Genomic DNA, 21,879 nt, shown 5'->3' with positions numbered 1-21,879 from the left:
GTCCAGTGCGGACTGGAGTCCCCACCTTCCTTTGGGCCCCTAGAGGCCGGAGGCAGCTGGACACAGGGCCTGGGCACCATCTCGTTTCAGAGAAAGGGTTTTCAGGCCAAACCCAGGCTGCGGGATAAAAGGCCATCTGTCCATCCCTGGGTGCCCAGCCCCGGCTTTCCTGAACAACATTCCTTTATGCCAGCCCCCGCCTCCTGCGGCCCCCACCCTCAGCACACTGCTTCCTTTCACCGCCTCTGGGTCGGCTTGTTTGTTTACCCTGCAGAGTGCAGGCTTTCTGTTGTTCTTCTCTTTTCTCTCCCCCTTGTGCGCCCTCCAGGCAAGCCCTCCCTGGGGACAGCAGGGTCTGGGGGGCTAAGGCAGAGTCCCCGCCAGGGACCCGGGAGCCTCCCGGTGAGCCCTCCCAGAAGAGGCAGGGGTGGTGCGCAAAGAACCTTAGTGGGACCGCAGTCGACATGGCTTCCTGTCTGGCTGTCCCAGCAACCATTTGAGACTCCTGGAAGCGGTGACTTGGTCCCTCTGTGCCTTTGTTTCCCCCATCCGTGGAATACCTCATGCCAGTCTCTCAGGGACAACCGTGTCGATACCAATGAGATGCCGGCCACACATGTGGGGTGGGAAAGGCGCTCACCATGGAGGTGGCTCGTCTGTCCCAGAGCCACGTGCCCCAGTGGAGGGGGAACGGGGCAAAGCTGGCCACGGTTTCCACTGAAGAAGGCGGCAATTTGCCCGACACCCGCCCCCCTCCCCAGTTCAGCCTGCCTCTTCCCTGTGGGGAAAACTAGGAGTGACTTTTCAGGCCCCGAGGAAGGGGAACCAGGCCAGCCCTGGCTGCCAGACAGCCAACAGCGGGCTAGGAAGGGGGCGGTGCCTGAACATCTTCCCCGCCGAGGGCTCTCTGTGCCGGCTGCCACGGCAGATCTGGTGGGAAGGCTGGGTTGGGCACGAGACCCTGGTTTTTGCCGCCTCCCCCGCAGAGGATGAGCGACAGACTCTCCACACGTCCCTGGACGCCTCCTCCTGTTGTTTTCTGGCTCAATTCCTTCTCCTTCCGTGGTCTTGTCTCCATCCCGGGGGAACCTGGTTCAGGCCTCGTGCTAGTTTGCTAGGGTCGCAAAGTCCCACAAACCGGGTGGCTTAGGCAACAGGGATTTATTGTCTTGTGGTTCTGGAGGCTAGAAGTTCTAGATCAAGGTGTCGGTAGTAGGGTTAGTCCCCGCTGAGAGCTGGGAGGGAGCACGGGTTCCAGGCCGCTCCCTAGCTTCTGGGGGATTACTGGCAACCGTTGGAGTTTCTGGGCTTGTAGGTGCCTCCCCCCCCCCCCCCCCCCCCCCCCCCCCGTCTCTGCCTTCACGTGGTGTCCTCCCTGCTCTTCAGACTTCACCTCTTTATAGGGACACAGATCGCATAGGATTAGAACCTCATTGTAACTAATCACCTCTACAATGACCCTACTTCCAAATAAGGTCACGTTTTGAAATACTGGGGGTTAGCCCTCCAATGTATGAATTGGGAGGGGGCATAGTTCAACCCGTACCAGACCTCTGTACTGGGAAATGAGGCCCCGTAGGTCACACCGTTGGTGCCCGGCCTGTGTCTCCGCTGTGATTCCTTCACACCGTCACAGATTTTGTCTCCTTTCCAGCCACACACGGGGAAAGAGAACCAGTAATTGGCTTCCTCTTGGAGTCAGTCCTCTCTGCGAGACCGGAGGCGGGGAGGAGGCCGACGGTCACCCTGCAGTGAACCTTGCTGGGGCTCTGGCACCCAATCCACTCAGGGCCTTGATACAGCTGGCTGGAGGCCTGCCCCACGCGGGTGCAGAGTCCGTGTTCTGGGCCTTGCACGGGAGAACAAAACCCCTGCTCTTGGCTGTCCACGCGCATCCTTCTCTGCGGCTGTACCGTGAGGCGGAGGGCCGCAGCTCGCCCAGCACTTCAACCCGGCAGACCGGGGGCTGCGTTTGCGCTCAGGGCGGTTTAGCCCACATCCTTTGTCTGTTGGTTTTAAATGCAAAACAAATCTTAAAATCTGGAAATTTCACCCAAATATCTAGTTTTCCAGCTTTTCTTAGAAACGGGGAGGTCTGCGACGCTCAGCTCCTTCCTCACCTGACCTGGACCTGAGTCACGGCTGCTCCCCCTTCGGTGGGCCGCACCCCCTCAGGCTTCCTGAGGTCCACTCCATTCAAGACCAAGTGACCATGACCCTTGGTTTCTGCTCCTGCTGCATTTCCCATGTTTCTTTCATCTCTAGCAAAAAGGTGCCTCACGGTTTTGTTTTTTTGTTTGTTTGTGTCTCGGCACCTCATGTTTTAAAAACGAGAGTGAGCGTTTTTCCCTGTGGAGGTGAAGAATATTCCCACGTGTTTTTATGCAAACAAAATGAGTCCATATTACGAACCACACTTTGCCCACTTCACTCATTGGTGTCACCGGCCCAACCTCTAAGGGCAGGGCGGGAACTCGGGATGCCCTGTCAGGCCTAAGCGGTTTCTTGTTGCTAGAGAAGGATCCGCAGGTCACATAGCAAGTTGGCAATGGAGCCTGGTCTAGAACCATGCCCCTTAGTCTAGAGGTGAATCTGCAGCCTCTGGAACTAGAGGCTGGCCCCAGATTGTTCCCCCCGGCCCCAAGCTGCCCCCCAGGACTACCTCCCTGAGAGGCGGGTGTCGCGGGCACTGGCTGAAACCTTAGGGAGCCGACAGGAGTGACTCCTGGGTCCTCTCTGAGTTGGGGTCTGAGATTGCTGAACTCAGTGTGAGAGAGGACGGAGGAGGATAGAACCCAGGAGGGGCAGTTGTGTCCACAGGACTCTCCATGAGAGGAGAGCCTCGGCTTGGATATAATGCCTCTTGATTAGCCAGGAACTGGCATTGCCCTGGGAGAAGCCAGGGCTGGCACTGCTGTCCCACCGGCTTCTCTCCTTGCAGCTTTGAACAGGGGCTGGAGGATCTGAGGAGATGGAAACGCCCTCCTGCGGCCGCCGCCATATTTCCCAACACGTTCAGAGTTTCTCACCTCAGAATGGGCGGGGCCTGCTTACCGGGTCTCCTTGGCCCATCACATCGGCCATCCTTGAGCACGTTGACCTTCTCTTTCTAAGTACACACAGGGTTTGGAAGGCATCGGGGAGCTCTCTTTCCACCCGCCCCGCCCACACTTCAGTGGCCTCTCCAGGCCTGGGCCCCTAGAGCCTCAACAGGCCACCATGTACGCATTAATGTGTCATCCCACAAGCACGAATACTGACCCTGTGCCATCATCTGGGGACCTAGCGGTGAGCGAGACAGCAAACCTCTGCCCTCATGGAGCTCACGTTCTAGCTCGGGAGACCGTCACGGGGAAATGCAGGAGAGTGAGATGCTTTCACCACCGCTGGAGCACCAGCCTGCTCCGGCCATCAGGCTCTTCTCAAACAGCCTGGGACCTGGCCATTAGAGTGCCTCTAGCCGTGTCTCCTGCCCCCTTCACAGCGGGGGAAGGATGCCAGGACGAGGAGGTGGGTGTTCCACTCCATTCTTGCTGCCCCACAGCCACCCGTGTCCTCCAGGCGGACCCTCTGAGGAAGCTATCGCCTTCCACAGATGGGCCGCACACCCCCTGTCAAACTACACTCATTCGCACTTGCGCCGACCACTCTTACAAAAGCCACTGAGAGCCTGACTACCTACCTCTCCCCTCCTTTACCAAAACACTGAAACTTGTTCAGCCCAAAGGCAGAACGGTTTCCAAATACTGGAAAAGAACGCACGTGCTCTTCCCTCTCTGACGCATTTCGGTTTTTAAAGATCTCTCTGGCTTGCTTCCAGGAGCGGGAGAGTCTTTTAAATAATGCATTGTGGAAGTTTCCAAGAAACTTTAAAAAAAAAATATTTTTTAACGCTTGAGCTTGTACCCTAGTTCCCAGGAACGACCTTTACACACTTCTGATTCATGGATGGTGTTTGCCTGTGGAATTCAAGGGTGAGCCCGGCTCAACTATAAAATAAACACCGGGGCATGGAAGGCTGGAAAATGTGGCCCAGACCAGTGCGTGCGGGGCAGCGGCTCCCAGGAGGACCCGTTCCTGGAACCCCCGCGCCCAGGGTCAGATGGGAGCAGCCTCCAGAGTGGGGGTGGAAGCCCTTCTTCGGGAGGGTCTTTGTCCTGTTTGTGGGGGTAAAGGCGCTGAGGCCTTGGAAGTCTCACAGCTGGACTCGAGAAAAATAGTCAACGAAAGACGCGCTAGAGGACACTTCCTGCTCCCCAAGTGTATCTGCTCCTGGTGCTACCAGCGTGCTGACTCCCCTTGAAGTCTCCTCCCGGACCAGAGGTGTGTACAGTCCTGTGATTAATAACCTGGACGTCTGCCAAGGAGGGGTGTGGTCCTGAGGAGGCCACCCAGAGAGCACCTGGCTTATGCGTGGTCAGTCTGGAACTTATTTGCCGAGAGCATGTCACCCATGACATTGCTACCTGGCGGCTCCAGGACTCTCCAGTGGAGAGGAAGCTGGGGTCCCAGAAGGAGGGAGGAGATGGAAAGGAAGAAGGGTGCCTGCTCCCTTTCCTCCCTCCCTCTTGCCCTCCTCCTCCATGGGCAGCACACCCCCCAGTGCCAGCCTTCACTGGCCTGATCCAGGGTTCAAGGGACCCATCTTTTTTTTTTTTTTTTTTTAACTTTAGAGAGGGAATGTAAACCAGGGATAGAGGCAAAGAGGAGAGGGGGAGAGAGAGAGAGGGAATTAGAATGAATGAGAATCTTAAGCAGGCTCTAAGTTCAGCATGGAGCCCTATTCCCATGACCCTGGGATCATGACCTGAGCCGAAATCAAGAGCTGGGCACTCAACCGACTGAGCCACCCAGGCGCCCCTCGAGGGAATCCCCAGCTGCCGCGTGCTGGCCATACCATGGGCGTGGCTCTCTCCCACTTCCCTATTTTCATCCAGGATTTTTCCAGTTGAATGAAAAAAAAAAAAGTAAAAGTTCTGTTTCCATTGGAAGCCCACACACCTGTCTGTGAAACTGGGTTTTTACTAATTTTTAAGAAAACCTTGGAAGTGGAACGTGTAGACATTGACTCTACTTCCTGTCACGTGTAGATGAGAGAGCCCCACACAGGCCAGTTTGAATCAAGAAAATAATTATGCACAATTAGTTCTCACAAAACAAAATTTTAGGTTGTAATTTTTCTGCATTAATAAATATTTATAAATAGGTCCCTTTAAAAAAAAAAGTAAATGTCAAATGTCAAATGTCCTTCCTTAGGAAGAACTGTCTTTCATTCTGAAAGTATGTGTTTCCTACCTATTTGGTGTTGAAATTTTCGTTCATTTATGAAATGCTGCTGATGGTACTTAAAAAAAAATTTTAATGTTTATTTTTAAGACAGAGAGAGAGAAAGAGAGAGAGCGGGGTAGGGGCAGAGAGACAGGGGACAGAGGATCCAAAGCAGGCTCTGCACTGACAGCACAGATCCCAATGCTGGGCTTGAACTCACAAACTCTGAGATCATGCCCTGAGCTAAAGTCGGATGCTTAACAGACTGAGCCACCCAGGTACCCCTAAAAAATATTTTTATTTGGCAAAATAAAATGCTAGCACTCCTGTGTAAGTCTGACTCACTTTTAATTCTGCTTAACACGTGTACTTGGCCAAAGAGCGCCAAGAATATATGGCTCGGATTATTGTAATTTTGACCCTTGTATCTGGGCACTGCCCTGTCCAGAGTGGCGTTTTAAGAAGGTGTGCTCAGTGTCCCGGTCCACTTGTCTCATCTAAGGTTTATTTTACATTCTCAGGAAACAGGAGCCCTGTGGAGCCTCAGGACTTTATACCCAGCAGCCACGCCCCCGGCAGCCACGCCCCCGGCGGCCACGCCCCCCCCACTGCCTGACCCTCAGGGAACCCTGGCCGTTTCGCAAAGAACATTGAAACGTGGTGCATTCAAGAAATAATGAGTGGAACACCTAATATTTCCAGGAGCCCATCCTAGGCACCGTAAGAAAGAGGAAATATATCCTGCCCTATTGGGATCCATTGCACAAATGATATAATTGCCCAAACGTACGTTGCCCAAGCAGGAGGCAGGAAATTATAAGTACCAACTGAGGCAGGGGGGACACATCGACAGTATTTTTTTTTTAAATTGACAGATGAGAGGGCCTGAGTGACTCAGTCTGTTGAGCGTCTGACTTGATTTCGGTTCAGGTCGTGACCTAATGGTGTGTGGGGGTTGAGCCCCGCGTCGGGTTCTGCACTGACAATGTGGAGCCTGCTTGGAATTGTCTCCCTTTCTCTCTCTGCGCTCTCTCTCTCTCTCTCTCTCTCTCTCTCTCTCTCTCTCTCTCAAAAATAAATAAATATTTACAAAAATAAGAAAAAGTTGGCAAATGAGAGATGATACAGTTGTTCATACAGTCGTTTTGAAGATTAAAGCACTGGGCACAGAGGAAGCATTTGTGAATATTCACCTTTGTCATCATCCTGGAAGGATGACATTCGAGAAGGAAAATGCTGGCTAGAGGGGAAAATTGGAGTTAAATCCAAGGGCGTGACAGCAGAGCAGTTTGGAAATACAGGGGAAAGATTTTAAATATAGGGAAGTCAACCATAAGCCGATTTACAGGAGGTGATGCTGTGTTCGCTTTTAGGAAGCGGTGTCAGAGGGGACAGGGGACAGCAGGGCTTTGGGTTAGACCATAATGTGGGTAGTTGGGAACATTCTCCGGAGGCAAGGAGTGGGGCCAGGGTCAGAGAGGTAGAGATGGGGAGTCTTCTGGGCTGATGCTGAGGCACATCAGGGACGCTCAGACGTGTGTGGCTGGATGAATGCACGAAAACGGTGGCCGTGGATGAGAGCCGCGTGGGAGGAAAGATGCGAGGGAAGAGGCAGGGCCACGGTGGTGCCGCGCTGAGACCGTCAGCCCCGAAGAGGAAGCTGATGAGGAGCCAGGGCTTCCGGTCCCTGCAAACTCCCCCTTGCAGGTCTCCTTTTCAGGCTTTCTCTGTTTTCTGCTGCCTGCTGCTCTCTCCTCCGTTGCTCTTCTGGGCATCCCAACCCTCATCACATATCTTTTGGGGCCCTCCAGTGAACAGGTGTGCCGGTCCAAACCACCTCCCGGGCCACACCAGCTCTCCACACGATGCCAGCAGCAGACGTCCATACGAAAGGCTTCAAGGGGGGGTGGAAGCTAAGTGAACGTGTGTGCGTCAGGATGGCAGTCCCCGAGGGCCGGCGGGAGCTCAGTCCCCCTCATGTTCCACACCAGGGAGGCGTGAACGCTGCTGGGTTCTGTGCTGGTCCCATCACATCTGCCTTGGACGAGGAACAGCCGGCCAATCCTTACACTGAGAGACTCTCTTATGTGCTAAGAGGGTCTTGAGGAAAAGCAGATGACAGAGGGCTAGGGTGTTGCATATCCTCAAATAGGTGTGAGCCTCTCAGGTGAAAAGGAGAAAGTGTGCACAGTCCTAGAGGGAAGGAACCAGGAGCGACTCCCGGAAAATCGGAGGCAGCCAGTTGGGCAGAAAGAAGACTTTTCCAAGGACTGGAAATCTCAGGAAACAGTCCAGACTTGAGTGAGCAGAAGCACGGGTTGGACGCGGCCCAGGGCCGTGAGGGGGATGGCCCTTTCTTCTGCTTCCGGTTTGTGTCTGCCATTCAGGGATGTGTGAAAAGCGTAGCACAGAAACATTAAATGATAATACGTGTGCTGACTCCTTCCCTGTTTGGGATGGGCGGGCAGGTCCCCGAGACCAGCATTTTGTTTTATTGAGAGGGACCGATGGGGTTGCAGTGAGTGGACGTGGGGCCGCAGAGAAGGGTCAGATGACACAATTTAAGAAAGGATTTGGGGGGTGCCTGGGTGGCTCAGTCGGTTGAGCGTCGGACTTCAGCTCCGGTCACGATCTCGCGGTCCGTGAGCTCGAGCCCGGCGTCAGGCTCTGGGCTGATGGCTCGGAGCCTGGAGCCTGTTTCCGATTCTGTGTCTCCCTCTCTCTCTGCCCCTCCCCCATTCATACTCTATGCTCTCTCTGTCTCAAAAATAAATAAATGTTAAAAAAAAAAATTTAAGAAAGGATTTGGGGTGCCCCAGAGAAAATAACTATCAGGAGGAAGGGAGAATCAATAGCTCAGTGACTGGGGGTGCTCCAGGGTATTTTGAGGGTAGAACAGAACTAGAAGGGACGAGTTTATTATGTGACATTTGTATTGGATATTTGGGAATTTCATTGTACAATATGCTATGAAATCCACTCTTCCTTGACCTTAAGAGGTCATTTGAGATCCTTTTTTATAATTTTTTAATGTTTATTTTTAAGAGAGAGCAAGTGGGGGAGGGGCAGGGAGAGAGGAGACAGGATATGAAGCAGGCTCTGCACACTCAGCACAGAGCCCAATGGGGAGCTCAAACTCACAAACCGTGAGATCATGACCTGAGCCGAAGTCAGACGCTCAACCAACTGAACCACCCAGGTGCCCCAAGATCCTTTTCTAAGAATCCAAGGGGTGCCTGGGTGGCTCAGTCGGTTAGGCATCTGACTCCTGATTTTGGCTCAGGTCATGATGTCACAGTTCATGAGTTCAAGCCCCGCACCCGGCTCTGTGCTGACCGTGCAGAGCCTGCTTGGGATTCGCTCTCTCTCCCTCTCTCTCTGCCCCACCACTGTGTGTGCTCTCTCTAAATAAATTAATAAATAAACTTTAAAAACATTGAAGGAAGGAAGGAAAGCAAAGAAAGGAAGGGAGAAATAAAGAGAACAGAAAAGAGAAAAGAAAAGAAAAGAAAAGAAAAGAAAAGAAAAGAAAAGAAAAGAGGAAGAGAAGAGAAGAGAAGAGAAGAGAAGAGAAGAGAAGAGAAGAGAAAAGAAAAAAAAGAAAAGAATTCAGGTATCAGTACGGTGACCCAGACTAAAAACACTGACATATCCACCCCAAGACAGGACCACAGAAGTCTACTTTTACTTGGGTTGATATGGGTTTCCCCAGAGAATGCCAGCTTCGCCGTCACCCCCAGTTTCTCTTGGTTCGTTTGGAAGCAAAAATGGAAGAATTGTGCCAATAGAAACCCCAGAGGGCTGCTTCGGCTCCTCAGTCCTTGCCAAGTACCCTGCTTCCGGGGTCCCCACCACGGTCACCGGCACCACAGTATGCTTTAGTCACGGGGCATCTGAGGGCAGGCCTCCCAGTGGCATTGCTCTCCCCACCTCTCTCCTGCCCTCCCCAGCCTCCTCACCACCACCCCATGACGTCAGGGCCAGCTGCAGCCATGTGACTTTCCTGGTACATTCCACAATTCCATTTCCTTCTGACTTGGCTTCTCTGCGACTTCGATTTCACCTTGAGCCCATCTGGGCACCTCTCTGCCAGTTCTGCCCCACGTACAGCTGCTGACCCACACATGGGAGCTCCTAGAGGGACCGTCTTCTTCTCTGGGCTGCATTTCTTATGGGCATGTGGACCTAGCTGCCCCAGCCTGTGACCCACGGGCTCTGCAATTCCTGGGAAGGGAGGGAGGTGCGGTGGTCACTGGAATGGCACAGTGAGCCTACCAGGTGCCCAGGGTGCCACCCTGTGCCTCCCTCTGCCTGATACCTGCCAGGGACCTAGAGAGAGAGAGAGGCTGGAAGGGACTCCCTTGCCCACAGCATACCCACTGATGGCTCTAACTTCCTATAGCCTCTCTGCCAGCTTTTTTTCTCTCCCATACCTTTCTGCCTCTTGTTCTTACAGAAATTATTTTTTAAAAGGAGGAGAAAATTGCGGAGAACGACACAAGTAGCGTCTACCTATGTTCAGATGCACTCAGTGTCCTTGATTTCCACCCACCCTGCCCCAGCAAGAGGCTCTCGTCACTGTGGGCTGCCTCGCCTTGGGCTGGCTCCCTGCTCCCTTCCCCCCACTCCCACCCCAGCACCATAGATAACCACCTGTCTCTTCTCTCCCCAGGGCTCCGTGGAGAATGGGACTGTGGCCTCTGTGAACACTCAGAAGACAGACCCTTTGATGGAGCCAAAGTTCAAAGTGGTGGACTGGGACAAGGTAGCTGGCAGAGGGCAGGGCTGGGAGATGATCCGGGGCTCCTGGGGCCAAGGCGGGAGTGTGTGGAGCCAGAGGCTGTGCGTGTTTGTGACATCCTCCCAGGAGGGTTGAGATGGGGAAGCAGACATTCATAGCGCGAAAGCAAACCAGAGCCGAGGTGGTGGGTGTGGGGAAACTGCACACACGGGGGTTCTTCCGACCAAACACCCCAGAGGGTGGTCTCCCACAGAGCCTGGGGCTGAGAAGAACACAATGACAAGTTCAGAAGGTCCAGACAAACCCAGCTTGACCAGCCTGCAGGGCAGAGCTTCCCCTAGACGCTAATAATCACTCTCAGGGGTCACCAGCCGTACAGGGGAGGGGTGGGGGGAGGGGGGAGCCTTGAGGCCCCGGGGGAGACAGCTGGCACCATTTACAACATCCATCTGTGGCACCTGACCTCTCCTGCTGTGATGAAGCGGGTTTGAGGAATCCTGGATGAGCTGACGGGTCACAGAGGAAGTGAGGTCGTTCAGTGGAACAGGGGTAGAAGCTGTATCACCTGGGAGATCTGGAGGGAACCAGACTTGAGCACCATTTCCCTCCAACCTGGGTGGTTGAACTGTCCCAAGCCTGGAATAGACACCACCGTGCACATCCATGAATGTCCCCTACCTGTGCTGGACACCAGGGTCAGGAGACAACAGGACAGGCCCCCGCCCCCAAGGAGCACACAACCTGCTGGGGAGGACAGAGCATCCCGGCCAGCAGTTATTACAACTTGGGGAGATGTGAGAAGCACACCCAGAGAACATAGGTGGCCCGAGGTGGGGAGGATCCGCAAAGCTGCTTGTTTCCTGGGCCCCTTTCAGGAAGGACCCCGGGAACCCGGAGACAGCAGCTGTCACATGGGAACTGCCACTGCCTCTGGGGGAGCCCCTCAGCCCATGGCAAAGACGCCCCTTGGGTGTCTTCTCTGGAAGTTTTGGGGGCTTGGACTTGTTCTGCACATGGGTAGGACGGATGGGGAGACAGCCAGCTTGAATGGGACAGGGACCCCGGAAGCTGTGGCGTCAGGGCCTCATCCTGGAAAAACAGGAGCCGCTGAAGGCGGGGGAGGGTGTGGGGATGAGGGCAGGCCCAGAGAGTGAGCTGCGGGTGTCCAGCTCAGGGCTCAGCGGGCCGGGTGGTCCGGAAAGGAGCAGCGAAGAGGGATGCTTGGGGCCCGTGAGCTTGGCCTGGAGGGTTGAGTGTAGGAAAGGCAATAAAGAGAGAGCCGACCAGGACTGGATGGATGTGGGCAGCCCTGTGGCACCGCGGCAAGAGAGAATCAGAGAGAATGATCCTGGAAGGGAGGGGACTGCCAAGGGAGGCTGGCTGGGGACAAGGGGTTCTTTTTTTTTTTTTTTTTTTTAAGTTTACTTATTTATTTGAAGAGAGAGCACGCGAGGGAGAGCCAGGGATGGGCAGAGAGAGGAAGAGTCCCCCGCCCCACCAAGCAGGCTCCACACTGTCAGCACAGAGCCCAACGCAGGCTCAAACTCACGAACCGAACCATGAACACACAACCCAAGGCAAAGTCTGACGCTTAACAGACTGGGCCACCCTGGCACCCCAGGGGACAAGGGGATCTTGTGTTGCCAGCCCCGCCCTGGGGCAGGGTCCTCTCAGTCTCCCCAGGCTGCAGGTTCAAGGCTGACTCCAGCCGTGTCACTGTATGTGGTGGGGGGAGGGGAAATCAAGTCCTGTTCCTCCGTGTGCCCCGTGCCCCGCTCCCCACCAGCCCCGCTCCCCACCAGAGTGGAAGAGAGGCCTCCCTCCTCCTCCCCTCCCAGGGCCTGCTCCTGGCTCCTGGCAGCCCAGCCTGACTCACCTTCTCTGCCTCTCTGTCATTCTTTCACACACTTTCTCTCTTCCTCCTCCCCCCTCCTCCTGTGTCTCCGGCTGAGAGAGGGCTTGGAGACCTGCCCTGGGAAGGGGCCCCCAGCCCCACTGGGAGCAGTGGGGGTCAGCCTGGGGAGCTGGGCTTCCCAGGGAGAGTGAACAGTGCCTGGCTTGCTTTTTCTTATTTTTTTTTAAGTTTATTTATTTATTTTGAGAGAGAGAGAAAGAAAAAGAGAACGTGAGCGGAGGAGGGGCAGAGAGAGAGAGAGAGAGGGAGAGAGAGAATCCCAAGCAGGCTCAGCGTTGTCACTGCAGAGCCCCACACGGGGCTTAATCTCACGAACCAGGTCGGATCATGACCTGAGCTGACATCAAGAGTCGGACGCTCATCTGACTGAACCAGGTGCCCCGCTTTTCCCTAGTTTTGCATTCGTCTCCCACAGGTTCAATCCCAGTCCCTTTGGGGGAGTGGAGAGGCTGGGCGAGCCCTTAAGCCCCTGGTCTGATTTAGACCCTACACCTGTTTCTGCCCCAGGCCAGGGGCTTGGGGGCGTCCGTTGGGTCTGGACCTTGAGGAGCTGAGGAGAGAGGCCCACAGGGCAGTCGCTTTGACTCAGCCGGGGTCCCGGGCCTGGCGGGGACTTGGACACCGCTCTTAGGGCAGGACTTGCCAAAGTTAACCCTTCGTGTTTTGCATTCAAGGGAGCCCCTCTGGGGGGCTGCTAAGGAAGGGTCTGGAAGCTGGAGGACAGAGTGGGCTGTTCTGGAAAGAGTGAGGGGAAACTGAGGTGGGGGTACCTGGGCAAAGGGCGGAAGGTTCTGAAAGGGCCAGGAAGCAAGCCCAGGGTGCCTCGCCCTGCTTACAGGTGCAATATCGGCTGACTTTCAGGCTCTGCATGGGATTTCACTGGAACAATTTCTAAATCATTCACTGGATCACTCAGTCATGCCCAGCTTCCTTGTGGGATGAGAAACCACACTGTAGCTCCTCACCCTACACTAGCCCCTGCGTGTCTCTCCCCGTGTTCTGGAACCCAGCCAGCCTGGAGCTTGTCTCGGTATAGGTGGCCGGAGCCGCCCACTGCTCCTGGCTTCTAGATGCACCTGTCCTATTTGTTCCACTGCCTCTTTTCACCGCTCGACTGTGTCCATTTCAGTCTCTCTGCACCCCCAGCCTCCTCCACCCTCCCCACTTTGGGGGCCAGCCTCCCAAGAATCAGAACTGGAGGGATTCGAGGGGTTTGCAAAGGTTCCCAGCCCAGATCCCCCCGGGGAAGCGGAGTTAGCCCTGAATTAACGCTTCTTTCATTGAGCTCTTACCAAGTGCCAGATGCCGGGCTGAGCACTTTATAGACGTTGTCTACTGTCTGATCCAATCATTTGAACACCAGGACAAGATAAGGATTAGAATGATCCTGCTTTGGAGCACCTGGGTAGCTCAGTCAGGTAAGCTCTGGCTCTTGATTTCAGCTCAGGTCATGATCTCATGGTTCGTGGGTTCGAGCCCTGTGTTGGGCTCTGTGCTGACTAGAGCCTGCTTGGGATTCTGTCTTTCTGACTGTCCCTCCCCTGCTCATGCTGTCTCTCTCTCTCTCTCTGTCTTTTTTTCTCTCTCTTTCAAAACAAACAAACTTAAAAAAAAAAAATGATCCTTGTTTTACTGAGGAGGAGCTGAGGGCTCCTGTCCCAAGTGGCTCTGCTGGTTGGCTCAGTGGCCCTGCCTGTAACCACAGGGCTGTTGAGCCCCCTCCCCTGACCTGTTCCTTCCATGTGTTCCTTCCACCCTGACAGCTGGCCACGAATAAGACCCTGAGGCCTGTACTGGGGGAGGGGAGGGCAGAAGGGAGGGCGGAGGCTGAGGTAGAGTCTTCCTTCCCATCTTGCCTTGAGCCGAGCCAGAAGTGCTCTAGCTCCACAGGCTACCAGGGGGTGAGGCCCACTCTCTTCCCCTAAGAAACAGGTAGAACCATCCATCCAGGTGTGTCACGAAGCAATAAACACTGGGAAGCTCTCTAACCCTAGGTCTATACATACGTCCCCACACACAGGACCCTCGGCATCAAGGGCTGCTCCGGGGTTCGCCTGTGCCTACAAAGATGTTGACATTGGCTGCATGGGTTTAGCTTTTCAGCACACCCAGGTATGTCACTGAGAACTGGGGAGAATAGCCCCTGGATCCAGACAAGGGCCCCTCGGCCAGCCCACATCTGGGGAAGGGTCAACCTCAACACTGTGGGTGCAGGCCTGGCTCACCTCCCAGCATTCTGTCCCCTGGTCACCTTGGGTCTCCTTGGGCCTCCTGTCTCACCTTGACCCTCCCCAGGGTAGGTGTCAAGAAAGCCAGGCTGCCCAGAGTGTAGGAAAGGGTATAGAAAGGGTTAAAGAAGAGCCCACCTCGCTTTGGGATGGGGGGGGGGAGGGCAGGTCCCCTCTGAGTTCTTCAGCCTTGAGGATTGAGTTCCCATTGGCTTTCTGTATGACATGGCCAAACCTCTCTCCCTGGGGTCTGGCCCTCACCTCCTGCTCCCCAACCACTCTCATCTCTGAACCCTCATGGGGGAAGGCCACCACTTCCCCCGGGGTATAGGGTGGAGGTGGGTGGTCCAGAACTGCCTTTGTGGGTTTGAGCTTGTCCAGCTGGGAACCCCCAGTTAGACTGTACAGGACAGGCCTTCAGGCACCCCGTAAGGCCTCCTGTGGGACCCTCAAAGCCTCTGTGCTGACGAATTCACAGTCACGGCGGCGCCTAGCCAGCTGATAGGAGGCCTCCTGGCCCTTTGAGACCTCGGGCTCTGGAGCTGCGCTGGCTTGGGTGCACGTCCCCCCTGCAGCATATACCACTGAGCATCTGACCTCAGTCTCCTCACCTGTAAAATGGGACCATGTCAGGCTCCAGTTCTCAAAATCGCAACTTACGTAGGATAACGGACATGAAGTCTGAGCCCAGGGGACCTGTGACAAGGATAAAGGAACAGTGGCCAGGATTCTTGTAGAGCTTCTAGCCCTCACTCCCCTCCCCACTGGCCACTGCTGGTTAGAAGCCCATCCCCCGCCTTTCTGGCTCGGAAGCCATCCCTGGAGCTATGAGCTCAGCAGCTCTGCGGTTTGGGTGGACATTTCTTTAAACAATTGCCTTAGGTTATGGCTGCAGAGGTGGGAGGAGCTGCTGGCACAGAGCTGCCGTCCCAGTCCCCTTTCCCCACGTGTGCCCTGTCCGGGGAAGAGCAGATTCCCAGTTTGCCACTCCTGAGCTGGGGCTGGCCCTCAGAAGAGTTCTGTGCCAGCAGACCCCTGTGCTGCCTGCGGGGAGGGGGACCTGGGGAGCAGAGAAGGCTCCCTTCCAACCCTGGCAGCATGCAAACCCTTCCAGGCTCCCTCTGGGCAGCAGGCTGCCCTTTCCCCCTGCAGGCCTTGCTGCAGCTGCATTCCAGACATAGCCCGGGAGAGCCCTCCCCCACCCTTGGGTCAAGGGCAGAGCCGGGTGGGGGAGGGGCGTAGGACTCTGGGCCAAATTTATCCCGATTTACATGTGTTTTCCGGGGCCCAGGCTGTAGCTCAGGATTTTTGAGTTCATTAAATGACCACCCCCCTCCCCAACAAACAGTTTCTGGATACATCCTCACCCTCACCCATGCCGTCAGTTTTAGCTGGGCACCCCTGAGTGAATGACTTGCTGTCTCCGAGCATCAGGTTCCGCATTTGAAAAAGGAGGATTTGTTATTGAGAAGGTTGCTATGGAAACCCCCAGATGCCTGGGAACTGGAAGTGTGGTCAGTGGTCTGTTCCCTCCTCCTTTCCCCACTCAGGACCAGACAGAGGCTGCAGATCTTTTTCCTTGTAGTTCCTTGTTTCACAGAGCCCCAGGACATAGAGGTGGGGAGGGGCCAGGACCTGGGGCCAGCTTGGAAGGGGAAGGAAGAGAGCCATTTGTATGGGAGGATTAAGGGCCCTCAGCCCGGGAGAAGAGGAAGTGAAATTTACTTTGAGACCCTTCCCATCTCCCTGGATTCTGAGCTCTCCTCTCTACCATCCTCCCTTCTCAAGACCAGTTCCCAGCCAGCTGCCATGTTGGAAATGACCCAGTAAGTGAGAAGTGTTGGACGCATTAGCATCCAGCTGACACTTTCTCTCTCGGGCAGGGATTGGGGCTGGAAGAGAATTGAGAAAAGACACCCTGTCAGTGCATGTATATCTAACTGAAGGTTGAGCATATGGTGAATGTCCCAGCTCCTAGGAGATTGTGTGGAGGGAAGGGGGGGGTGGCGGGGTCACCCCTGCCCCAGGACCAACCAGTCCCATCTCAAGAGTCACTTGTACCCTCTGGGCCACAATGCCCTTACCCATAAAATGGGGAGGAGGGCAGCGGGCCTGGATTTCTATACTTGCATGGAAGGCTCGCTTTACTTCCCCTGGAATAGTGGCTGATGCTCCAGTAGTGGAAATATAGGTGTTGGCTATTGAGGACTGAGGGGGATGTTTGCAGAGGGGAAAATGAGCCTCCTTGGGATTCTTTCAGGGCAGTGCCTCAGCCCCCAGAGTGACATGGCCCTCCCTGGCACCAAGGAGGGCTCCCTCACAGAAATGTACTGTGGGCTAGACATGGAGCCAGGTTTGAGGTCCTCCAAGGCCAGTGATCAGGTCGGAGGCAGCCTTGTGACCAACTCTAGATAGCAAGTCTTCCATTCGTACATGGCCAGTGCCCACTGGCCTACCCAGGAAGGAACCAAAGTCATGTCCAAAGACCAGGTGGGCCACAGGACATCAAACAAGAGATGCCCATGTTGGGGGGGGGGGGGGGCTGAGGGAGCTGGCCCTATCTACCCCACCTGTAAACAACCAGCTCTCCACACCTGCTCTGTCCTTTTGTTCTGTTCCCTTTGCAATTGGGTATAAGATTCAGGCTAGATTCCCAGCTTGCCGCTCACCTAGACATTCTTCCTGTGTCTCAACTGAATTAAGCTTATAAATCCTATGCTGTTTTCTACTCACTTTATGAAATAAGGGCAAAATGGATCAACAGGCAAAAATTTGCCCAAACCACTGCTAGGCTGAGAGATAGGCCTGCCTGGCCATACCCTTGTGTTATATATAGCTAGAAACGTTCATTGTCTAAGGTAGCTAAGTCTGAACTAAGTGTACAGGCATAGAGTGTTGTGTGTAACATGCAAAAATGGAACATATAAAATCCAGGGGGTTCGTTCAAGATAGATGGTGATAGGGGCACCTGGGTGGTTCAGTCGGTTGAGCGTCCGACTTTAGCTCAGGTCATGATCTCACACTCCGTGAGTTCAAGCCCCGTGTCGGGCTCTGTGCTGACAGCTCAGAGCCTGGAGCCCGCTTCAGATTCTGTATCTCCCCTTCTTTCTACCCCTCCCCTGCTCATGCTTGGTCTCTCTCTGTCTCAAAAATAAACAAACACATTAAAAAAAATTTTTTTTAAAAAGATAGATGGTGATAGGTTAAATATGCATATTATCATCCTTAGAGCATAGCTGGAGGAAAAATACAAAAACATAGCTAAAAAGCCAATAGAGATTATAATATAGCATATTTTTAAATACTTGATTAATGCAAACAAGACAAGAAAGAAAAGTGGAGGAGACAAATAGAAAACAAGGTAGTAAAGAAGGTAGTAGACCTACCCAGCATTAAATGTAAATAGACCAAACACTCCAATTAAGAGGCAGAGATTGTCTGACTAGATAAAAAAGCAAGACCCAACTATATGCTGTCTGCAAGAGATGCTCTTTAAATGTAAAGACAAATGCAAGAGGAAAGTAAAAGGGTAGGAAAAGATAGACCGTACAAACACCAAGCATAAAAAAGCCCAGTGTGACTCTATTAAAATCAGACGAAGTGGGCTTTGGATAAAGGATATTACCAGGGACCAAAATGGCCATTTCCCAATGATAAAGGAGCCAACTCATCAAAAAGATGTAACTGGGCAACCTTGGGCAAGTTGCCCACCTTCGTTTCCCATCTGCAAAATAACAATAATAATAGTAGCTACCTAGTTAGGGGTACGGCAAGGGTCAAATGATTTAATTCACGTAAGATGTTTAGAACCGTGCTTGGTACATGATGAATATACAGATGACAAATGCCCTGTGAATGTTAGTTCTAAAGTTATTGCAATTGGGACAAAGCCTCAAGCTCTCACCATGACCCCGGCTTAGCTTCCTCTGAGGTGGGGCTCTGGAGGCGCTGCAAGATAAGGTGTAAACAAAGGCCGCTAGCTGGTTCCTCCAGTTCTTTTTCCTGGTGGCGATGGTGCTGTGTACGTGCGTGTGTAGAGACCTAAGGCAGAGGAATGGAAGGAATGAGACAGTGTGTACCCAATGAATCTATCTGCTGCTAGAACCAAGGGAGAAAGTCAAGGAGACTTGGGGACTGGGGCCAGGAAGGGAGCTGGGGCCAGGTGAGGTTTGGGTGATCGCCAGGTATAACTGGTGCTGGATGGATGGCTCCAGGCTGACATGAGTCATCCTCTAGCCTGAGAAGCAGGAAGGCAGCCACCACCTGGGAATCACCAAGTTCACATGGCAGGAACCACAAAGATTTGGGGCCTTTCCTCCCTGGTCACAGGCACAGAAAGAAGGCCCAGTGAACTCCCTGCTGGCCCTGAGGCCCCTAAACCCTGTTCCAAGGCTGTGATAATGGGGCTCGTTTCGCCTCTGGCAGGGCTGGGATCTGCTGAAGCCACACCAGCTTTGGCATGGAGGCCTGTGCAAGGATGACGTTCCGGCCAGGGACGCGGGAAAGCAGGTCTCTGAATCACTGTTGACTCCTTGTCCCAGGCGCGAGTGCTCTTCCTCCACGTACACACTCTTACTTTCCTGACACTGCCTAACTCCCTTATTTTGGAGATTCATTGACACCCACCATGCACTGGGCGCATCTGACCCCCTCTCCTATTGTGGGTGGAAGGTCAGGGCACACCCAGCTTTACAGATGCCAGAGCCTAGGAGCTCCAAGAGGTAAAGGCACTTGCCCATGGCTGATACATGGCTGGCTTTGAAAGTGGTCTCTCACTACAAGTTCATTGTTCTTTACCGGTTGTGGTTTACTGATTTGCACCCAGGTTAATCTTCTTCAATATGCGGACTCCTCAGAAATCTTCAAGGGCTTTGCGTTTCCTAGAGCTGCAGCTTCCGGGCTTTTTTGATCTTGCATCCCTATGAGTAAAACATTTAGAGCACCTTGTCCATTACATGTCTATTTTAATTATCTCTAAATTATTTGCATGTGCTAATGTACTCTTGTATTAGAAAATATCCATACATGGTTTAAAGATGAGATAAATGTGTCACAAACAGAAAGAGTCTCTAAAATTTTCTCCCTGCATCTGTGGACCAGCCTTGAGTACCCCTAGGGGATGCATACACCCCCACCCTGGAGACAGTTGGCCTGGAGGATAAAGTACCAACTCCTGGGCCTGGTACTGGGTGTTCTGTCATCTAAGACCATCAACAGATTTCTTCCTACTGCCCTGCAGACTGGTGTCAAAATACCAGATAGACCACAGTCTCAACTCCATAGAGTTGACCTCCGTAGGTCATAGTCTCAACTCCATATCTCCTCCTGCACCCTTCCCCTCTTCTTTCCAAGTCTTCCATGCTTTGTGGGCTCTAACCCAAACCCTAGGTTTTCTGCAAGGCCTTTCTCCTACCCTGGACCCAGGCGTTGGTACCAATCATTCTGCCTTCTAATCTCAGTCTGCTTGCATCACCACTAAACTACCTCACCTGGTGTGTTTGTTGTTGTTGTTGTTGTTGTTGTTTAGAAAGTTTTACATTTATTTATTCTTGAGATACAGAGAGAGACAGAGCCCAAGTGGGGGAGGGGCAGAGAGAGAAGGAGACAGAGAATCCGAAGCAGGCTCCAGGCTCTGAGCAAGCGGTCAGCACAGAGCCTGATGTGGGGCTCGAACCCACAAACCGTGAGATCATGACCTGAACCAAAGTCAGACGTTTAACTGACTGAGCCACCCAGGCGCCCCTCCCCTGGCATGTTTTAGCTTGCTGAACACTTTATGCGGGTATCATTACTTCCATCTCATAGCTGGGAAAACTGAGGCTCAGAGAAGTCAAGTAATTTGCCTAAGGTCACACAGTAAGTGATGGAGGCAGGAATTGCACCTAGGCCTGACTCTACAGTCAACTCTAATTAAGCACTAAGCTATATAAAGCAAAGATGGTCTCTTACATTTCCATTTCTTTTTCCCAGCTGCTTGCATAAAAATATACACATATATGAAATATCAAGCAAATTTTTGAATGAATAATAGTTTGAATGGGTGAATGAATGAATCATCCAGACCAATATCAAGAAGAAAGCCCATGGTAAAAGGGAAAAGGCCTATTTTATTGCTACTACAGTTTTTTTTTTAATTTTTAAACTTTTTTTTAACATTTTTATTTATTTTTGAGACAGAGAGAGACACAGCATGAACGGGGGAGGGGCAGAGAGAGAGGGAGACACAGAATCGGAAGCAGGCTCCAGGCTCTGAGCCATCAGCCCAGAGCCCGACGCGGGGCTCGAACTCGTGGACCGCGAGATCGTGACCTGAGCTGAAGTCGGACACTTAACCGACTGAGCCACCCAGGCGCCCCTTTAATTTTTAAATGTTTATTTTTGAGAGAGAGAGATTGCTACTACAGTTTCTTTTTAATTTTTAAATGTTTATTTTTGAGAGAGAGAGAGAAAGAGAGAGAGAGAGAGAGAGAGAGAGAGAACGAGTGGGGGAGGGGCAGAAAGAGAGGGAGACACAGAATCCAAAGTAGGTTCCAGGCTCTGAGCTATAAGCACAGATACCGATGTGAGGCTTGAATTCACAAACCACGAGATCATGACCTGAGCTGAAGTCGGACACTTAACCGAGTGAGCCACCCTGGTGCCCCACTAATACAGTTTTTTTGTTTTTTATTGTTTTTGTTTTCATTTTTGCAGGGGCCAAATAATTTATTTTCTGTAGCTAACTTCATAAAATTGCAGACTTAATATGCCTATCATAGACTTTTTTTCCCATTCGTATCTAAAGTAAGTCCATGCCCACGACCCGGCCATGGGTTTGAGGGACTAAAGCTAGATGTGGAAGGCAAGTCATGCATCATTTGCTACAATGTCACATCAAGTGTTCATGCTCAAAATGTGCAAAGAAATAAAAATTACAGTGGAGAAGAGCAAAGATGTACAGAAAGCTTAGGGTCTCTCTCCTAACAAAATCTCATCGCAACTTCCGGCTTCAGCACTGCTGTGCTATCAGAAAAGACCTGTGTCGGCTGCCAGCCATGACCTTCAAAACGGTGTCCAACAGCCTTCACTTTGTGTGAGGTTTACTGGGTTGCTGACCATAAAGGCTCCACAGCACTCTTGTCCCAATCGGATACAGAGTTCCAAAGTTAACACTGGAGAATTCCAACAGCACATCACCTCCAATTCATCAACACGCAGGCCTGGATTCTAAACATGCCTATACGATGCAGCCATGGACCCTCACAGCTGTGTCCTCAGATTGATGCTGCACCTTTTGCCCCACCTTCAGCTGAGAGAGCAGGCCTGTTGTCTGAGGCTTCTGGACCCAAAGAGTCCTGAGCGAGACTTCAGTCTTCGGGTGTGGTTGAATCCGGGTGCTCGGGTGTCATGACCCAGATTCAGTGTCTCTAGCTCCTAGGTTGGCCATCCTCTGTGTTGACCAAGTCTGCTAGCAACTCCAGGGTCGTGCTGTGCCAGCTTAGCAACCCCAGCAGGAAGAAAGGGTGTCTGACAACTCATTGCACCGGCTTAGGTCATGGACCTGTCCTGGATCCCGTTTCTGTGACTGGAAGGCTGAGATGAGTGTCTTGGTCAGTTCTAGGATCATTGAAGTGGAGGGGTGGGTACAGATCATGTGAGCTTAGGTGGGGAATGGAGATTGGGATATCGTACCAGAAAATGGGAGAGTGAATGTGCACAGGTGTGAATATCAAGTGCACTTGACTTTG

The 21,879-nt window shown here is 52.9% G+C and overlaps 1 protein-coding gene and 1 long non-coding RNA gene across 2 annotated transcripts in view; one reads left to right on the top strand and one right to left on the bottom strand.

Moving 5' to 3' along the window:
- The window catches only part of FA2H (fatty acid 2-hydroxylase), a 53,399-nt gene that overhangs the window by 16,338 nt on the left and 15,182 nt on the right, over window positions 1-21,879 (top strand). The window contains exon 2 of the mRNA XM_003998246.3: window positions 9,941-10,033. Within this exon, the coding sequence (XP_003998295.1) occupies window positions 9,941-10,033 (93 nt within the window). The remainder of the gene's footprint in view (window positions 1-9,940; window positions 10,034-21,879) is intronic.
- Window positions 8,930-14,849, bottom strand: LOC123382273. The gene is made up of 4 exons (XR_006590399.1): window positions 14,764-14,849; window positions 10,473-10,645; window positions 9,922-10,271; window positions 8,930-9,492 (listed from the first exon to the last, which is right to left on the bottom strand). It is a non-coding gene; the product is annotated as an uncharacterized LOC123382273 (long non-coding RNA).

This window comes from Felis catus, chromosome E2, assembly GCF_018350175.1.
Source record: "Felis catus isolate Fca126 chromosome E2, F.catus_Fca126_mat1.0, whole genome shotgun sequence".
Lineage (NCBI taxonomy): Eukaryota > Metazoa > Chordata > Mammalia > Carnivora > Felidae > Felis > Felis catus.
This window is presented reverse-complemented; position numbering and strand designations above follow the sequence as displayed.